Here is a 17,555-nt window from a genome sequence, read left to right on the forward strand (position 1 = left end):
AAAATAATCACTATGAAAAATAAAAATAATCTACCCTGCAGTTGGAATATTCTCACAATGGAACCGAGGTTTTATTCGAAGATGGCTGAAATTGTTCATTCTAAGGATAGAACATTAACGGTATCTCCCGTGAAGGATATTTGTGGTGCAGCTGTCTGGACACTTCAGGTTACACAAGGTTTAATTCGTGGCTCAACTCTTCGTATTGTCTTGCCTTTATAATGGTCAGCGTTTCGATTTATTAGTATTCTCCTGTTTTCTCAGTGAACATTTATCACTGTAACATATTTCCATTTCTTTGAACTGTAATTTCTATAAACTGATTTCCTGAATATATCTATAGGCAATTTATTTTTCTTGGTACTCGAAATATATAATGATTCGGACTTTTCTTTTTATGAGACGATGTGTACTCCCTGATCTGGAGGTGGCTAGGGTAGAGGAAGGAATCCCCATTGCTATAGCCAACATGAGGGAAGTTGCTTCCCGCATTCAGTACTTCGATTATACTCGTACCTGGAAGGAAGCAGGGATGACAGGTAGAATGCAAGTACATTACTTTGATCAACTCTGAGATGATTTAGAAGGAATTAACATATATATAACTGTCTGGCATACACTTTCTTTCATTTTTACAAAATTTCCCTTGTCGATTTCACTGTCCAGTTCCATTTTCTGCATAAATAAATTGTCGATGTTTCATACATAATATAGTTCGCAGATCCACCAAATTCCAAGTGGCAAACAGATGACTAACACTTCAGTAGGAGTAAAACTTGCTGATCTTTACACGCACGGAACACTGTACACGCTAAAGTTGAAAGCAATGCAAGCATGGCATTGTTGACACAGTGCCCTGGAAGCGCAGCTAGATGAATGCGAACTTTCCGAACCAGCGTGCGATGAAGACCAAGAAGACAACTGCTGCCATGACAGCGCCGAGGACTCCCAGAAACCCGCTGACCGACACTTCAGTACTAGGTGGCTTGAAGTGTGAGAGCAAGGCAGTCTGGGAAACAGAAAACAAAATGTCCGTTACTTCTGCTGTTAAGTCGAAGGCACAGAACTGCTTGCATGGACGCCTGGCGTTCGGTGCTGCCTTCACTAGAAACAGTCAGAGAAATATTCACATTTACAATTTTAGAAATGGTTGATATTTTCTATTACCATTTTCATCATTTGCACTTCTAAACTTCTGCCCTTATCTTGAATGACTATATCCATGAAACGGAGACTTCAAAAGCTAACAGTAGCTCAGCTACATAATGAATTGCCAGTATTTGTTTATCTCCAGTTAGAATGAAATATTAAAGAGATTTACAAATTAACCATATTCTTAGGGCTTTTTCCACCGTCCGGAATTCTAGGTAATAGAGGACACGACGTTTCGGAAACTTGATCTGTTTCCGTCTTCAGGTAAGAAAGGAAGACACCTACTCAGTTGGGCCCCTTAGAAAGAGCTATTCTCTATCACCGGGCCACTATTGTCACAACCCTTCAGAATATTTTCCGAGTCTGAGGAACTACATCGCAACACGGTACGGCGGTTGATTGACAGGTTTAGGGAAACCAGATCAGTTGCTGACGCACCGAGTTCCGTCAGGCCGTTAAGGGGCCCATACACGTACGAGTCTGGCTCGCGAGTCCGACTCGGCTCGGGTTCCAATGAGCCAAACTCGTCCGTGTGTGGGTCGCAAAGTTGAGAGTCAGCTCATGCGTTTGTAGTGAAATTAATCCGAGCCCGGCTCCCGAGTCAAGCTAGCCGAGCCGGACTCGCGAACCAGACTCGTACGTGTATGGGCCCCTTAAGTGTAGTCAAGGGACAGAGTACTGAACCTCTCTGATCGCATAACGGAAAGCCTCAGGCAGCTTCTCATATTTATGAAAATCACACCAGTAAGCATATCCCTGCAAGTCAGCATCAGTGCATGAACTGAATGTGACAGCTTCAACCCCAAGGAAGGCTGCCGACTGTTCAGGGACTTCCTTGCCGTCAAAAAAGAATATATTCTGGACGTCATATTTCCTAGGGACGAAGGGTGGTTCCGAGCAACCGCTAGGTTTCCTGTACCTATGAAGTATCTCCTAACTCTATAGTTCACAAGTTAGCTAATGACAGAACCTTAAAATAACAAAGATGGTATTTGAAATGTGAGGATAGCAACATGTCTTGCACTTTACTAGAGCCACGGACTGTTGCGTGAATAGGAGACGCGAACAGAGTATTCCATTACGGATCTGGTTTCCTGAATACGTATCTGGCTGCATGGATGTTTTTCAGATATCCTTTCTGGCTTCAGCTTGAAGTAATACAGCTTGTAACTTCTTCATCTTCATCAGTAATCTGTCAAGACGACAGGTCCACAGTCTCTTTCAAAACAATTCCTCCACTTAATGCGATCTAGAGCTTTCTCCTTCAAATGACAGTATCCTCTTCTGTCCCCAAGGTCATCCAGCATCTTCTTACGTCTTCTTCCTCGTCTTCTTGTCACTTCTATCCGCCCATCTATCTTTCCTTCGATAGCTTCTTTTAGAAGGCAGTTTCTGCGTAAAACATGACCAATCCAATTAGCCTTCCGTTTTCTTATTTCATGTAGGATATTCCTCTGCTCACTGACTCTAATTAACACTTCTTCATTTCTCACATAATCGGTCCAACTGATCTTCTCCATTCTTCTCCAACACCACATTTCGAAACTTTCCAGATGTTTCTGATCTACTGCCCTAAGTGTCCATGTTTCAGCCCCATACAGAGCTATGCTCCAAATGTAGCATTTCACTAGTTTCTTCCTCAAATTTAAGTCCAATTTGCTGGTAAAAAGATTCTTCTTCTTGCTAAATGCAGCTTTTGCCATGGCAATCCTGGATTTAATTTCACAAGTACACCTTCCATCATCTGTTAACAAGCTACCCAAATATTTAAAACATTTCACATTCTCCAGTTGTTTTTGGTCTATCTTTATTGTGACTGGGGTTGGTTGTCTCGAAATTTTCATTACTTTTGTTTTCTCCACATTCATTTCCATGCCATAGCACCTTCCAATTTCAATTAGTCTATCAATCATGCCCTGTAGCACAGTTTCTTCCTTAGCCATTAACACAAGGTCATCTGCATATTTCACAGTTTGAATAATTTGCCCTCCTACTTTGAAGTCTCCGAGCCCATCCAGAGCTTCCTTGGTAAGGCATTCGCTGTACAAGTTGAACAGAATTGGTGATAAACAGCATCCTTGTCGAACTCCTCTTCCAATCTGCACACTTCCTGTAACTACGCACTGTTATATCAGCGTCCACTTATCCACTGCCGAACAAATTCGACTTAACGGACAATACATGCTGCTAAACATTGAAATTCCCTAAAACTTTAATCTTCAATTAACAAAATATCCTTATTCGTAAACTTCAGTGAGAATACAAATGCCCCAAACTTCAAATAAGTAGCTTATTTAATGAGGTTTAGACACTTTTAATTCAACGTGGTCCATTGTAGAGACTGACATCCCTAATTTCATCCGGGACATTTCGGTCAGTATAGCGACAGGATACTTGCTTGACCACTGGAGCTCGGTACCGGGCAAGAAATCCGCCAATTTCCCATATTTCTTTACGGCTCGCGCTTAATTCAGCACAGAAAAAAAGAAAACATTATTTACATTTGCACCTTTCATTTCCGAGAGGAAGTCGCCAATCAACTTTGTTTCACGGCCACATACGTCACATCCTACTCACCCATCCACCGTTGCCGACTATCCAAGCAGCCAATTCTTCTTCTAACACTTCGCCCATTGCTTCCAACAAGCCTTGCAGGTACTCATGATGGCCCTGCCGCACGCAATCCACACCTAAGCCTCCCGCCACCGCGAACAGAGATACCACTTTGCCCCACGTCACATCCGCCTTGAACAATTCGCGTGCTACTGCTGTTAAGACGACACCTGCAGCTTTATCCGACGTTAAATTGCCACCTCCGGGAGACGGACTCGCCTGTCTAGCCACGGACGTATAGAGTTTCGGGTACATTCTCTCCAGCTCCTGTCCTATACTGGCTAATTCCGGAAACACGTCTCTGACGACGTAACCTCCCGGTAAATTAGCTGCTGTCCTTAACCTCTGAAGCCCACACTTCCTATTAAAAACACCAGAGCGCTTCAAGCGTCTACGAATATACTGTCCACATAGCGACTTCCCTTGCTCCACTATCTCTTGCGTTGGTATAGGTGCTGTCCGCCAACCGATGGTATTCGATAATTTACGTGAGACAGCATCGCTGACATTGCTGAAGCGTCGCCTTGCTGAACCAGCAACAACACTTCCGGCTTCACCTCCAGCAGATCCAGTGAGCCCTAGCAGGCTGGAATGTAGTGCTGCTGGGAAGCTGAACTTCCGCCGCTGTTGGGCGGGTGGTGGCAACCCCAGGGGAAGGTGGGACAGAGCCAGTACATCACCCGCAGTCCCACGAGCAGTGCTGGGGATCGCTGATGAAAACCGCCTGGCGTCGCAGCCAGAGCGCTGCTGGAACAACCTGAATAAAAAAAAATGAATCAGAAAATTCGAAACGAAAGACGGCAACATCACAGTTTCATCATCCCAGCTTGCCCATGCTTGTCTCTCGGGTACTCCCTAACTGCTCCATGTGGACAGATTTATAACTCGCAGCTACAATCTTGTCGGGGTATGCGGTAGCGTAGTTGGTTGAGGCACTATGCTACAAGCCGGAAGGTCGCGAGTTCAAGTCCCGATGAGGTCATTGGATGTTTTTAATTGACCTAANCCGCCTGGCGTCGCAGCCGGCGCGCTGCTGGAACAACCTGAATAAAAAAAAAACGAATCAGAAAATTCGAAACGAAAGACGGCGACATCACAGTTTCATGATCCCAGCTTGTCCATGCTTGTCTCTCGGGTACTCCCTAACTGCTCCATGTGGACAGATTTATAACTCGCAGCTACTCTCTTGTCGGGGCATGCGGTAGTGTAGTTGATTGAGGCACTATGCTACAAGCCGGAAGGTCGCGAGTTCAAGTCCCGATGAGGTCATTGGATGTTTTTAATTGACCTAATCTGCCTGCCGCACTATGGCCCTGGGGTCGACTCAGCCTCTAACAGAAATGAGTACCAGGAATTAATTAAATAATTTTCCTGGGCTGCGTAGGGCTGACAACCTTACCGCCATCTTTGAGCCGATTGTCTAGACAATGTGGGACCCTCAACGTCTCACAACCCTATGGGCCTTCATGGCCTGTTACAGGGATAGCTTTACTTTACACTCTTGTCAGTTCCTGCCTATTGCAATTCCGAAAATACTATGAATGAATGAACCCCATAGAGCAGAGTCCTTACAAGAAAGTGACATTTGCTGAGCTGGTAAACAAACTCCATAACTTTTACATAACTAAAAGGTTCATCATCTTGTTCACACGAAACCGCCATTTGACCTTAGCCTGAACGAAATTCTGCAAGCATTTCTCGTCTCCTTAACGCTTAAGGCTCAAGGAACCATTCAATTTCATGTTCCATAACTTCCTCATTTTAATAATATTTTGGAAAGTTCATATCATTAACCTCCTCATTATACAATTTTTTCCCCCCTTTGCTTCCTCTCAGGTAAAATTAAGCAATGACTATTAAGCCTTGAAAATCTGCAGTGTCACTGTACCACTCCTTATGCAATAAGGAACCAGTGGCCTGCAGGGTCATCACATCCGCACACATAAGTGGCCTTAACAAAATGGCATTTCAGAGGAACATAACTGACGGTGCCCCACCCAATATTTTCGTTAGCCGTTCTGATGGNGAGACAGACAGTGATGAGATGGGATCGTATTGCAGCTTTTTGTTGTGAATGCGCTACGACAGCTACCGACAGAGCAGTTCATGGGCTGTGTTCTTGGGAAGTGCCTCTCTGCTCAGGACATCAAGTAAATGCAATATGATGGATGGGGGGTGTTTCTCTATTATCTGTGGTAAGTTAAAAAGAATTAACAACCATAATTTTTCATTTTTACAACCAAATAAAATTATGATATCAGTCTTATGAATGTATTTACGTCTATAAGAGACGGTTAATAGTCATAAACTGCAGTTAAATAAATTGTTCGAATACAGAGTTACTCTGTGTTTCACTCCATGATTCAATTTTGTTACAATATCCTGTAGTTGTATCAGTACTGTGAATATGGAGCGCACGACCAGGGTTCAATTTCGGACTAGAAATAAATCTTTTTCTTTTCGCCGCCGCGTCCATCCAGACCGGCTCAGGGGCCCACTCAACTCATTCCTAGTTGGTAAAGCGGCTGGGAAACAATGCGTGGAGCTATACCTCCACTTCCTAGTAACTCTACATGACGCAGCACTTGATTAAGCTGCGGGAAATCCTAACAGATCTGCCGGGAAAATACAAGAACTTTGCCGTTTTTTGAACCTAGCAAAATGGCTTTCGGGGCTGCAAATTCTCAGGCCCACATTTCTCCCTGTTCGGCTTATTCTTCAACTGTGAATATTGAGGCGACATGTTCCTCCGAAACGTCGGTTGACTTTCAACGCACTACACGACGTATACCCTAGAAGACAGAGCTCATCACAACCCCTGCTGTGAGAACCTCAAATCCTACATACCATGCCGCAAGTGTTTGGATTTACATTTTTCACATTTCCCGTTTCAGCTGCCGACTGTTTCCTTTTTTGATCCTCTCTGCGACTATTACATATCGCCTAAGCACACGTTTTCATTAAATAAGAACATTTGAATCACTACATGGGTAAGAATGTCATGGTATAAAATACCTGAATGTGGCCCCCTACAAATCGCTAACCTTTGCAGAATTCGTTACCACGCAATTGACAACTGCCTCATAGTACTTCAGCAATACAATCTCACAACTCTACGTGTATGACAGAACAAACTAGAGCTTCATGCTAAATGCAAGACTGTTAAGTACACTGTGTCAAATGTCAGACCAAGACCATAAAATAAAAAGACGCTCCAACAGAATCGGTTCATATTGTCTCTTTGCTCAGATAAGCACCATATTGGGGTACGCTGTAGCGTAGCTTTTTTTTATTGCTAGTGGGGTGGGACTAAGTCCCTTGTACTGCAGCCACTTCTGGCCTATTGTACCAGCCCCAGATGATAGGTGAGGGTGATTGTGGAGCAATTGGTGGAATGAAGATTGCCAGAGGAAACCGAAGAACTCGGAGAAAACCTGCCCCAGCGCCACTTTGTCCACCACAAATTCCACTTTGACCAGACCCGGGATGGAACCCGGGCCGCCGCGATGGGAAGCCAGCGACTAACCGCTTGAGCTATGGCGCGGTCTCGCTTCATCCATTACTTTACACGTTTTTCTCGGAACTTCGCTGTCATATAGAACCACTTGCAATTAAAAAGGAGCCCACGTTTCGCGTTTCGTAACCAGAGGCGGATTAAGGCTTAGGACAAGTAGGCCATGACCTAGGGTCCCGTGGTTTATGGGGCCCCGCGCAGGCGAGCATGCAACTTGTCTAGCATAAGCGGGTGAGGACCCCTTAAGGCTTTTACGTGTAACAGAAACAATGTGTTTACACTCCCTGTCTTTACTGGTAAAGTTGTCCCTGTGCTTAACTAATTAAGCTCTACGCCATGAAGGCGTATGGTGGAGTGGATGAATACATTCACATTTTCATGATCTCGGCACTAGTTGGAGGTAAGTGGTCAGCTTCACGCCCCGGCCGCTTTACCCCTGTGGAAAGAGCCCCCAGTGCCTATTGGATAGGAGGTTGGGTGGACCCCAGAGCTGAACTGGACGATGTGGAGAAGAGAAAATTCTTGACCTTACCGGGACTCGAACTCCGATCCCTCGGTCGCCCAGTCCGCTATATAGACTACGCCATCCCGGCTCACTGTCTTCAATGGTTCTAATAAAAAATAAAGAACCCAACATACACCCACATCCCACCACATTTTTCAGCACCCTGGGGCCCCCTACTGAAAAATGGTCTAGGATGCACAAACTCATCAGCCGCCTCTGTTCATAACAATAAAAAAGCACATTTTAATACTTTGTTACTGTAGATATGTATAAACGGATAGTTTGTGAACAATTTGTAAATAGAGTGGATCTGAACAGAATCCTTCTTCTGACACAGATTTTAGAAGGGAGATATTTCGAACGTCTGGCGCCCCCCCCCCTTTCAAAAAAAGAAACCTCGTATAGCCATAATACTTTTTGTAAAAAATTATGCAATGTCATCGTCATGCAACAAAATGCTTGTGCTTGCTTACCCATATGCGAGAGTCGTCATGCCGGACCCAACACAACAACTGAGCAGTTCCAGGTACCTTGCGAGACTGCAGGAGTGCTTTGTTTTACTAACTGAATGAGGAGGCAAGAAAGGGAAAACATGAACCAGAAACAATACACAGCCCACGTCGGCAGAATCTCCTGTAGCAGTTCAGATAATGGGGAGCTGACAGTGGATGTAGAATCATGAAACAAAAACAGGGAGGGGATCCATTGACGTCATAATTATAGTTCATCCCTCCTTTGGCTTCACAGGTACAGTTCTTCGTGCCAAGGTCGTTACCTAACTTTGCTTTGTAGAATGAGTTGTTTGTTTTGCAACTGTTTTGAAACCATAGACGAAACATAGGATAGAGAGGATTAACCTTACGGCAACTCACTGTGAAGGAGCTAAGCCTTTTCAAAGGACACATTAGGTCTTTTAGCCGTCTCTCTGCGTAGTTGGTCAAGTGTGCGAATTTTCAGTTCACACAAAAACATATGAAACGACAATCGTGTGGTGTGAGATCGTACAACTCTCTCTCTCTCTCATTGGGCAGAACGAAAAAACGATCCAAGAAAAAGGGAAATGAGGTCTAAACGTTTGTGACGACGGTATATTGGTACAAATATTATGTTTTGTGATATTATCCATCGTCTTGTCTCTGTCTAAAAACCGTCCTGTTTATTTTTCAAAACACAGCGTTTCGGAGACTAGATTCTGTCTCCGTCTTCAGTTAAAACCTCTCCCCGGGGATACGGACCATCTCTATCCTTTTGGGCCCAAATGAGTAGAGCATTAATGATAAACCTTGATTGACTTTTTCAGTAATTACTAGCGATAGTTGAAAGAGTGTTGACTGATAAAATAAAAACAGTTAATTGCAGTTTGTAATGAATTTATAACGCTGAGCCACTTGAGCAAAGATCGTTGTGTCAAGCAACTTGCATACTGCATGCTTTCAGAGGAGATTGCAAATACCTTCTTTTTTTATTAGTCCATATAAAGTAGCAGAAAAGTCGTTTCAACTAAGCACTTGATGTACACCCATACATAAAGAGCTACTCAGTACGACTTTGTCATCGACATGCAAGGAGCACAAGCTGAAATTCTGCACTTCAGATTTAGTGGTGATAACAATAAAATACGTAAGGTTTTACAATAATATATAGCAACCTAAAAGTCCGTATGTTGCTTCTCTGCCGAACTTGCACAAATCCACAAAGCCTCTTAAAATATAGCAAGGTTCTGGACTGAACGGTAGCAAGCATTGCCCGAGTTCAATCTCCTCTTAATTTCCTCCTCAATCAGGTTTTGTTTCGTTGCCGTCGTTCCCAAATATCTGAACTGTGCCACATTTTCAAAATATCTGTTACCTATCTTTATGTCATGATTTTGCGCTGCATTTTGGTGACGAGACAGCAACATATACTTAGTTTTCTCAGTGTTTACTTCTAGACCAACCCCCTTACTTGCATCAGTTAAAGACTATGCTTTCCTTTATGGTATCTACATTACCACTCAGTAGATTCACATCATCGGCATAGGCCAACAGCTGATATGTCCCATTTAATTTCAGTCCCACCTGGTTTTCCTGGACCTTCCTAATGGCATATACTAAAGCAAATTTGAAAAGGAGTGGCGATAAAGCATCTCCTTGTTTTACACCATTCTGGATAGGAAATCTATCACACAAATATTTACCTATACGGACTTTACTATACGTTTCGTTTAAACACTTTTTAATCAGTCTACCTAGTTTCATGGGTATCCCAGACTCTATCAGAATGTTGTAAAATACTTCCCTCTTAACTGAATCATAGGCTTTCTTGAAGTCTACAAATAGCTGATGTACTGTCTCATTGTACTCCCATTTTTTCCTCCAATATCTGACGAATGCAAAAGATCTGATCTGTAGTTGATCTGTTACGTCGAAACCCACACTGATGATCCCCAATAATTTCATCTATGTGTGGACTTAACCTTCAGAGAAGAATATTGGATAAAATTTTGTATGAAGTTGATAGCAGTGATATCCCCCGATAATTACTACAGTCAGTTTTATCACCCTTCTTGTGAACTGGTACAATAATAGACTCCTTCCACTGAGCAGGCGATTATCCCTTATGCCAAACAGAAGTAATTGCCGAATTAAATAGTAAAGCCGGCCTCATCTATACTCAGTTCCGTCGGGCGGTTGTTGGGGCGGTACCTTACTTTCAGCACCAATAACAGTATTACATTCCTATTCAATTTCAGACTGAAGAAAGCAACTCCTCTAAAACAGAGTTTTACTTGAGAATCGCTCAGCTGATCAAGAAATTCCCGGCCTTTAAAATTCTTTGCCTCATTCGCAAAAGTCCGCTACTGCCCTCAGGACTCCCATGAATCCAGCTCACTCTCACCTCACATTAATTTAAGATCCATTTTAATCATGTCCTCCAACATACCTCCAGGTCTCTCAAGTAGCGACTTCTCTTTAGACTTCCGGATCAAATTTTTATATAAATTTCACATATTCTCATGCGTGCTCTACGTCCCCCACGGCATATGTTTTATTTAGTCAGTATGACAATAGTCGCTGAAGGTGTACGTTATGAAAATCCATATTATGTTATTTTCCCAGCAGTTCTAAGTTCCTGTATCTCTCTCAGACATAAATATGTATATATCGCTCTCAAACCCCTTAAACCAATGAGCGACAGAACAACTTATAACACTGAGCCTACATTACATATTAACTCCACTTTAGGCAAAATTCGACCTGGTTCAACTACCCTCCAATATTCTCATAGTATAGGCCTACAAATGGCTCTTCTAGAGGTCAAGGTAAAAACTTGGCAGCTTCCAGGTCTTTGAAGTTCATTATCACGTGCTCAGGAGATGGGCATAAAGTACAGGCTTCGAAATTACATACGTATTTCATCCTTTAAGCAGTTGGTTAACACAAACCTAAAACCGAAGAAGTCAATGGGTAACACTTTCTGGAACACCGGGTGCAAGAACTAGTAACATGAACTGGGAGAGACGCGGCAGCGCCCTAGCCGTCACTGATATGTGTAAAAGCCGCAGAAAGGGGTATGACGTTTCTTCGTGATGTCACTGTTTGAAACAGGGTGCATTTCATTATCCTTGGCTAACATGCATAGTAGAAAAAATAGATAAAAGTAAACACGATTTTCTCAGAAAATGTCTCTCGAACCGAGAATATAAAGGAAAACTATTAGAATCGTTCATAATACAGGGAAAATCCATAACGAGAAGCCCAGTGGAGAAAAGACAAATGTAGGGAAAAAGCAATCTTCTGGGCATGTTAATTTTGTCCCGTACTTCCTGGAATTCTTCTGACAAGACGTATTGCAAATGGAAGAGAATTAAGGTCGACCGTTGACAAAATCTATGCTGAACAATTTAATGGAACGCTGGGAACACTTGCAAGGAGAGAAAACGGAAAGCAATAAAGAGAGATAAATAAATAGAGACAAAGAAAATCAATAAAGGAAGTAATGAGGGAATGAATATGATATTTGTAGGCTCGTGTAGTGCAGCGTAGCAGAAATGTCTGGCTTGAGAGCTGGTTCATAAACACTGACTTGACCCGCATAACAGGAATCTGACTAAAACGCTTAGACCCTGTAAGTCTACGAGGATATGCTGCTATTGCTTATGCAGACAGGACATCGTGTGTAGCCTTACACGTGTGCAACGCCTTTTTTACGGTAGATACGAATAATCAGAACGTGGCATGAATTAAGTCCAAGAGGAATGTGTTTACAGCAACAGCAACGCGTGGAAACTGGTGCTGAATTACTGTAAGCAAAATATATGACCGTCCATCCAAGACTGACGAAGTTACAAACCGACAGAAAGGCAGATAAACAAAGGAACGGAGATATGGATGACACACATAAAGAACACGTGGCTGATAATCCCATTCAACTGCAACCTTTCTATTTTCTACATGATGAACAATGCTACACTGATGAAATGGCGAGACGCATGCTTTTGTGGTAATTTCATTCTCTCTCACATTGTTCGCACGGCTGTGTCCTATATGGAAAAGTGCTTCTAAGAGAATCACAGGATATCACAAAACACATAAATCTATCCGTTAGAAACCCTCAGAGCATACTCCAACATAAAGGCAATTCTGCTTCATTACAAATTAAAATTTATTCATACATTTAGATGTAATCTTGATATGTCCACAATTTCTACTTAAATTGCAGTATAAGTGTGTAACATATACATAGTATCTACCTTTGGCGTGCGATTGCTTTAGATTTTGGCATACAATCTCTAACAGGTAATTCGAATCTGTGGTCTAGTGGTCAGAGTTCCTGGCTACAGATCCAGAGATCCCGGCTTTGATTCCCGGCGCTACCAGATTTTTTTAGAAGTAGTGTGTCTGGAACGGGGTCCACTCAGCCTCGCAAGGATAACTGAGGAGCTACTTGAATTGAAAAGTAGCGGCTCCGGTCTAGAAAACCGAGCTTAACGGCCGTTGGGAACCGTTGTGCTGACCACGCGACACCCTCTATCCACAAACGTTGCTCTTGATATGGAGCTGAGCCCTTCTGGAGGAGCCGCCGATTCTGCAGCTACTCAAGAATTTCCCAGCATTTTATGGAACCCGAAGGTCCATTACCTTGTTCACAAGAGCCTTCCACTGGTCCCTATCCTAGGCAAGATCAATCCAATCCATACCATCCCATCCCATCTCTCTAAGATCCATTCTAATATTGTCCACCCACCTACGCCTTGGTCTTCCCTGTGGTCTCTTTCCTTCTGGCTTTCCCACCAATCTCCTATACGCATTTCTCGTCTCCACCATTCGTGCTACATCACCTGCCCACCTCATCCTGCTTGACTTGATCATTCTAATTATACTTGGAGAAGAGTACATGTTATGAATCTCCTCATTATGCAGTTTTCTCCAACCTCCTGTCACTTCATCTCTCTTCGGTCCAAATATTCTCAACACCCTGTTCTCAAACACCCTCAGTTTATGTTCCTCCCTTAATGTCAGAGGCCAAGTTTCACACCCATACAGAACCACAACCAAANTACGGCTGTCCAGCGTCGTTTTAGAACGCAAATGGACGTCAATCTCCTGTACGGAAAAGCTTTCGGTTCTGGAACAACACAACAAACTGAGGATTACAGGTAGCCTGTCGCATGTAAACTCTACTGGAAAGACACGAATCTCTCAAGAAAATGTCAATCTCGTTAGAGAGGCATTCGAAGGAAGTCCGCGTAAATTAATTCCTGCTGCTAGCGTGTAGTTAAAATTACCACTTCAAACTATTCTCCAACATAGGTCGCGCCATTGCTCAAGCAGTTAGTAGCTGGCTTCCCACTGTGGCGGCCCGGGTTCGATCTCGGGTCTGGTCAAGTGGGATTTGTGTTTGACGGTGGGGCGGGTTTTCTCCAAGTTTCCCCTGCCAATCTTCATTCCACCAAATTCTCCATCATCATAATCACCTGGGGCAGGCTACAATAGGCCAATCAGTGACCGCCGTGCCGAGTGGACCCAGTTGGACTCCACTTCCCACTAAGCGAATTTTAATCCTCCAACATGGGACGCCGCCACATTTCTGTCGCGGTTTTAGGAATCACCTGGACAGAAGAATGGCTGGGAAATGGATCGACAGATTTGGACCAATCGCCTGGCCTCGCCGACTTCATCTTTAAGAAATGTATAAATATATGATTGTCATATAAACTGAAAAAAGTAAAAACTCGGTTTTAATCGTACATTACATAGTCTGATAAGCAGCGCAGGGCATACAAAGTAAACTGTTATCCTTGTACTTAGGCATCACGCTATGAAGCCATATGCGAGTGTTCACAAAATCCCATTACTGGACCATACACTAAGCCAGCTGAAAAAGCCAACTCCATTAAGCCCTACTTCGTTAAGAACATGTTCAATATTATCCTCTCATGTATGCATAAGCCACCAAGAATTTCTATACCAAATTCCCAGTGTTATATGCAGTGTCCATCTCATCAGCCTTAATTTGATCACTCTTAATAACTAGGACCTGAGGAAGAACACGTGTTGTACGGTTCCTCATATCCAATTTATCCACACGTTTTTTGTTTCTTTTCATCGCTTTATTCTTTAACGAGTATCTGTGTCCTCCTTTAGCGTCACAGTCTTAAGTTTCACACTCACTGCATGACAAACAGAATCATCAATATTTCATGGTTAAATTTCTCAATGGGGGATGGAGAAATAAAAAATTTAACTAAATGTAGTCGTTATGTAAACGCCTGTATATTGTCAAAATTTTCTGCGGTTTAAGCTGTTCCATTCGCTCAGTCACGTCTAAGCTAACCATTTATTGCGCCATACGAGTACTTGCGTGGATATTATTACACAACTTCTCTGAACTGAGATTATTTCACTAACTTACTTGTGCATTATTGTCTGACTGTAAGCGGGCACGGTTTTTATGGTAATCACACGCTTTATGACTATAGAACTAACCTGCGCATAGCAAATTGTTTTCGACCTAACGACAGAGTCGCAACTGGCGAGAAGTCGTCATGTGAGGAATGAACAGTTTTGTCAGTGTAAAACCTGCAACATAAACAAAGTACAACTCTTATGTTGTCAATTAAATTAAAGCCAAAAATCTAACTACATCTCAGTTCACGTAAGAAAATAAATTAGATTCAAGATAAAGCTGAAATGGAACATGTAGATAACCTAATGGCTTGAAAAAATGTTAATTCAGATTGTGATGATATTCTGGGTTAATACACAGTCTATCTTTACATGTGGATGCCGACGTTTCGGAGAAACACACAAAGAATGAGTTGGAGGCTATATATTTTTCTAAAACGCTGTCACCCACTAACCTGACTTCACAGTATCATAAGCCAGACAGTCAGAAAGTGCCAGAACACATATTGAAAGTTTATTTTTAGAGGACTGAGTAAAATGCAGTATGTGTGTAGAAAGCAAAGTCGAAAATAGGGTAAAACTGAAACATACGGTCAAGTACGAAAGATATTAAACATATTTTTCACTTTATATAAAATTTGAATGCAAAATTTTCGGAAGTATAAAACTAAGAGTTAATCAAAAGCCTGCTCCATAGCTCAAGCGGTTAGTCGTCGCTGGCTTCCCACCTCAGCGGCCCGGGTTCAATCCCGGGTCTGGTCAAGTGGGATTTGTGGTGGACAAAATAGCGCTGGGGCGAGTTTTCTCCGAGTACTTCGGTTTCCCCTGCCAATCTTCATTCCACCAAATTCTCCATCATCGTAATCACCCGGAGCAGGTACAATAGGCCAATCAGTGGCCGCTGTGCCGAGTGGACCAAGTAGGACTCCAACCCCACTAAGCTAATTAAAAAAAACTAAGAGTTAATCAAATGTGTGTGACATTAGGAATACTGTATTTCATTTTCTTGGCACAGTTAATTTTGAGAAAACCCGGACAGGAAACAAGCACTTTATCTAGGAAGTGATAGGAAAATGAACACATACGTGTATATCTACATCCACATTTTTCAATGACAAAACTAATCTAATGTCTCCTTCCCATATCTTTCATGTAAATTGTATAATCAAGTCTCCAGTAGGTTTTTAAGTACAACTGCACGCCTTACGACAAAAGGACAAGAAAACAATTTGTCCCGTAAGGAAACCTGACTACACTCAATAGTACTCTGCAGGCACAGAAATTTTTCAATCAGATGCTGTTTGTTTTTGTGCTTGACGTTGATGGCCAAGGAAACTGACCCCTCAAGGCACCTATATATCGAATCACGCAGACAGGACAATGATACTGTTTGAAGACATGTCACGCTTCTTACTTTCCAGTTGAAATTAACAGGTACGTACCCTTTCAATCGACTGAATTATCGGCATTTCGATTAAGGCCAACTCACCCACCTTGATATTTGTTTCACTTCTTAAGCTCAATCTTTGCAGAGTCGAAAATTACAGTGACTAGATCATTATAAAGATACACATTACATTTCTTTTCAGTTAAGTTGTCTTTGAGACAAAAGGAATGATAAAATTGGTTAAGTGTGTCTGTAGTGTGATGTGTCATTACAGGCAACAGAGACATCTGAGCACATAAACTGCCTAACTCACATTTAACTTACACCTATTAGCAGATTATTCAAAGATATACAAAAACGTACTGAGCTTCGGCTGATTAACAGTAAAATAGTCATTAATAGTTAATTGGAGGAGATGCAAAATGAAGCCCTTGTCACTTAATTTTACACAATAATAATAATAATAATAATAATATAATTTGTCTAATGAAAATCAACACAAAATTCACGCAGAATATTCACATCCGCGACAGGACAAATTCAGATATATCAAAATGTGAATTTGGAATATTATTATAGTCCAAAGTATGATAAGTATGATACTTATAGAGAAGTAATTTTTCCATAAATAATGTTTTTATTTGTCGTCAATGATCGTTACGGCAAATAAGGAATGCAAAATAGCAAAAAATTAATTTTTAATAAATTACGCATGATTTATATTGGCACTGTCCTCTGTCCACCTAGGTGAATGTAAATAGAAATTCGAAGTAGTTCACGACCGCTCTCTTAGCGACATGAGTCAGTTCACAGTTCAATTATGACAGCAGCAGTACAGCAGGAGTAGAAGTTGTGCATTTACAACTTCCACGTAGATAAACTTCTCACGACTTACGAGTCTCACCGAAATTCGTGGCCAAGTTTAGAGCACTGTGCTTAATATTCGGGAGGTACTGGGTTCAAATCTTGGCTCAGAGGGCAGCTAACATCCTCTCTCCCCGGGAAATTTCTGGTATAGTGCTTCAAATCAGAACACAAACGTTTCCTTCCATAATCTTCCCAATTTATTATTCACTAATCACTCTATCATCCGACGGCACACATTTTGACATTAATTTACTCAACTCGACATTTTGTCGCGTTGAGTAAATTGCTGCTGGTCATCGCCAGCACAATAATTCTTGGTTCCGACTCCCACGGGACTCACGACCAGTTCTTTTCTGTCTCACAACTCAGGGTGTCGTGTAACACCCTACCTCCACATTGATAGTGTCACTATACAAACCATAGTATTTATGGTCTTAATTGTACTAATCAAAGAATTAAACATTAAGTCAAGTAATTAGCTCTTGGAGTCAATGTCTATATTCAACGTGCCATTCACTATATCATATTTTTACCAGCTTGATTAAAGCTGAGGAAGACGTACCTCTCAGAGTTGAGGTAGATGTAAAATATACCGGCCACATTAGCCGCGCGGTCTAAGGTATGAACTAT

General features: G+C 42.2%; 1 protein-coding gene across 6 annotated transcripts in view; it reads right to left on the reverse strand.

Annotated features, from left to right (window-relative positions):
• Window positions 1-251: 251 nt before the first annotated feature.
• Window positions 252-17,555, reverse strand: part of LOC111861491 — a 103,537-nt gene continuing 86,233 nt past the window's right edge. For 4 of the 6 annotated variants that reach the window (XM_023846120.2, XM_023846122.2, XM_023846123.2 and 1 more), the window contains 3 exons: window positions 14,753-14,845; window positions 3,730-4,522; window positions 252-1,009 (listed from right to left, as the gene is read on the reverse strand). In XM_023846120.2, the coding sequence (XP_023701888.1) occupies window positions 869-1,009; window positions 3,730-4,522; window positions 14,753-14,845 (1,027 nt within the window). In that variant the 3' untranslated portion in view covers window positions 252-868. Of the gene's footprint in view, window positions 1,010-3,729; window positions 4,523-8,257; window positions 8,364-14,752; window positions 14,846-17,555 lie in introns of those variants that run through there. The other 2 variants (XM_023846124.2, XM_023846121.2) reach the window with 2 other exon arrangements.

This window comes from Cryptotermes secundus, unplaced genomic scaffold (assembly GCF_002891405.2).
Source record: "Cryptotermes secundus unplaced genomic scaffold, Csec_1.0 scaffold793, whole genome shotgun sequence".
NCBI classification, from domain to species: Eukaryota; Metazoa; Arthropoda; class Insecta; order Blattodea; family Kalotermitidae; genus Cryptotermes; species Cryptotermes secundus.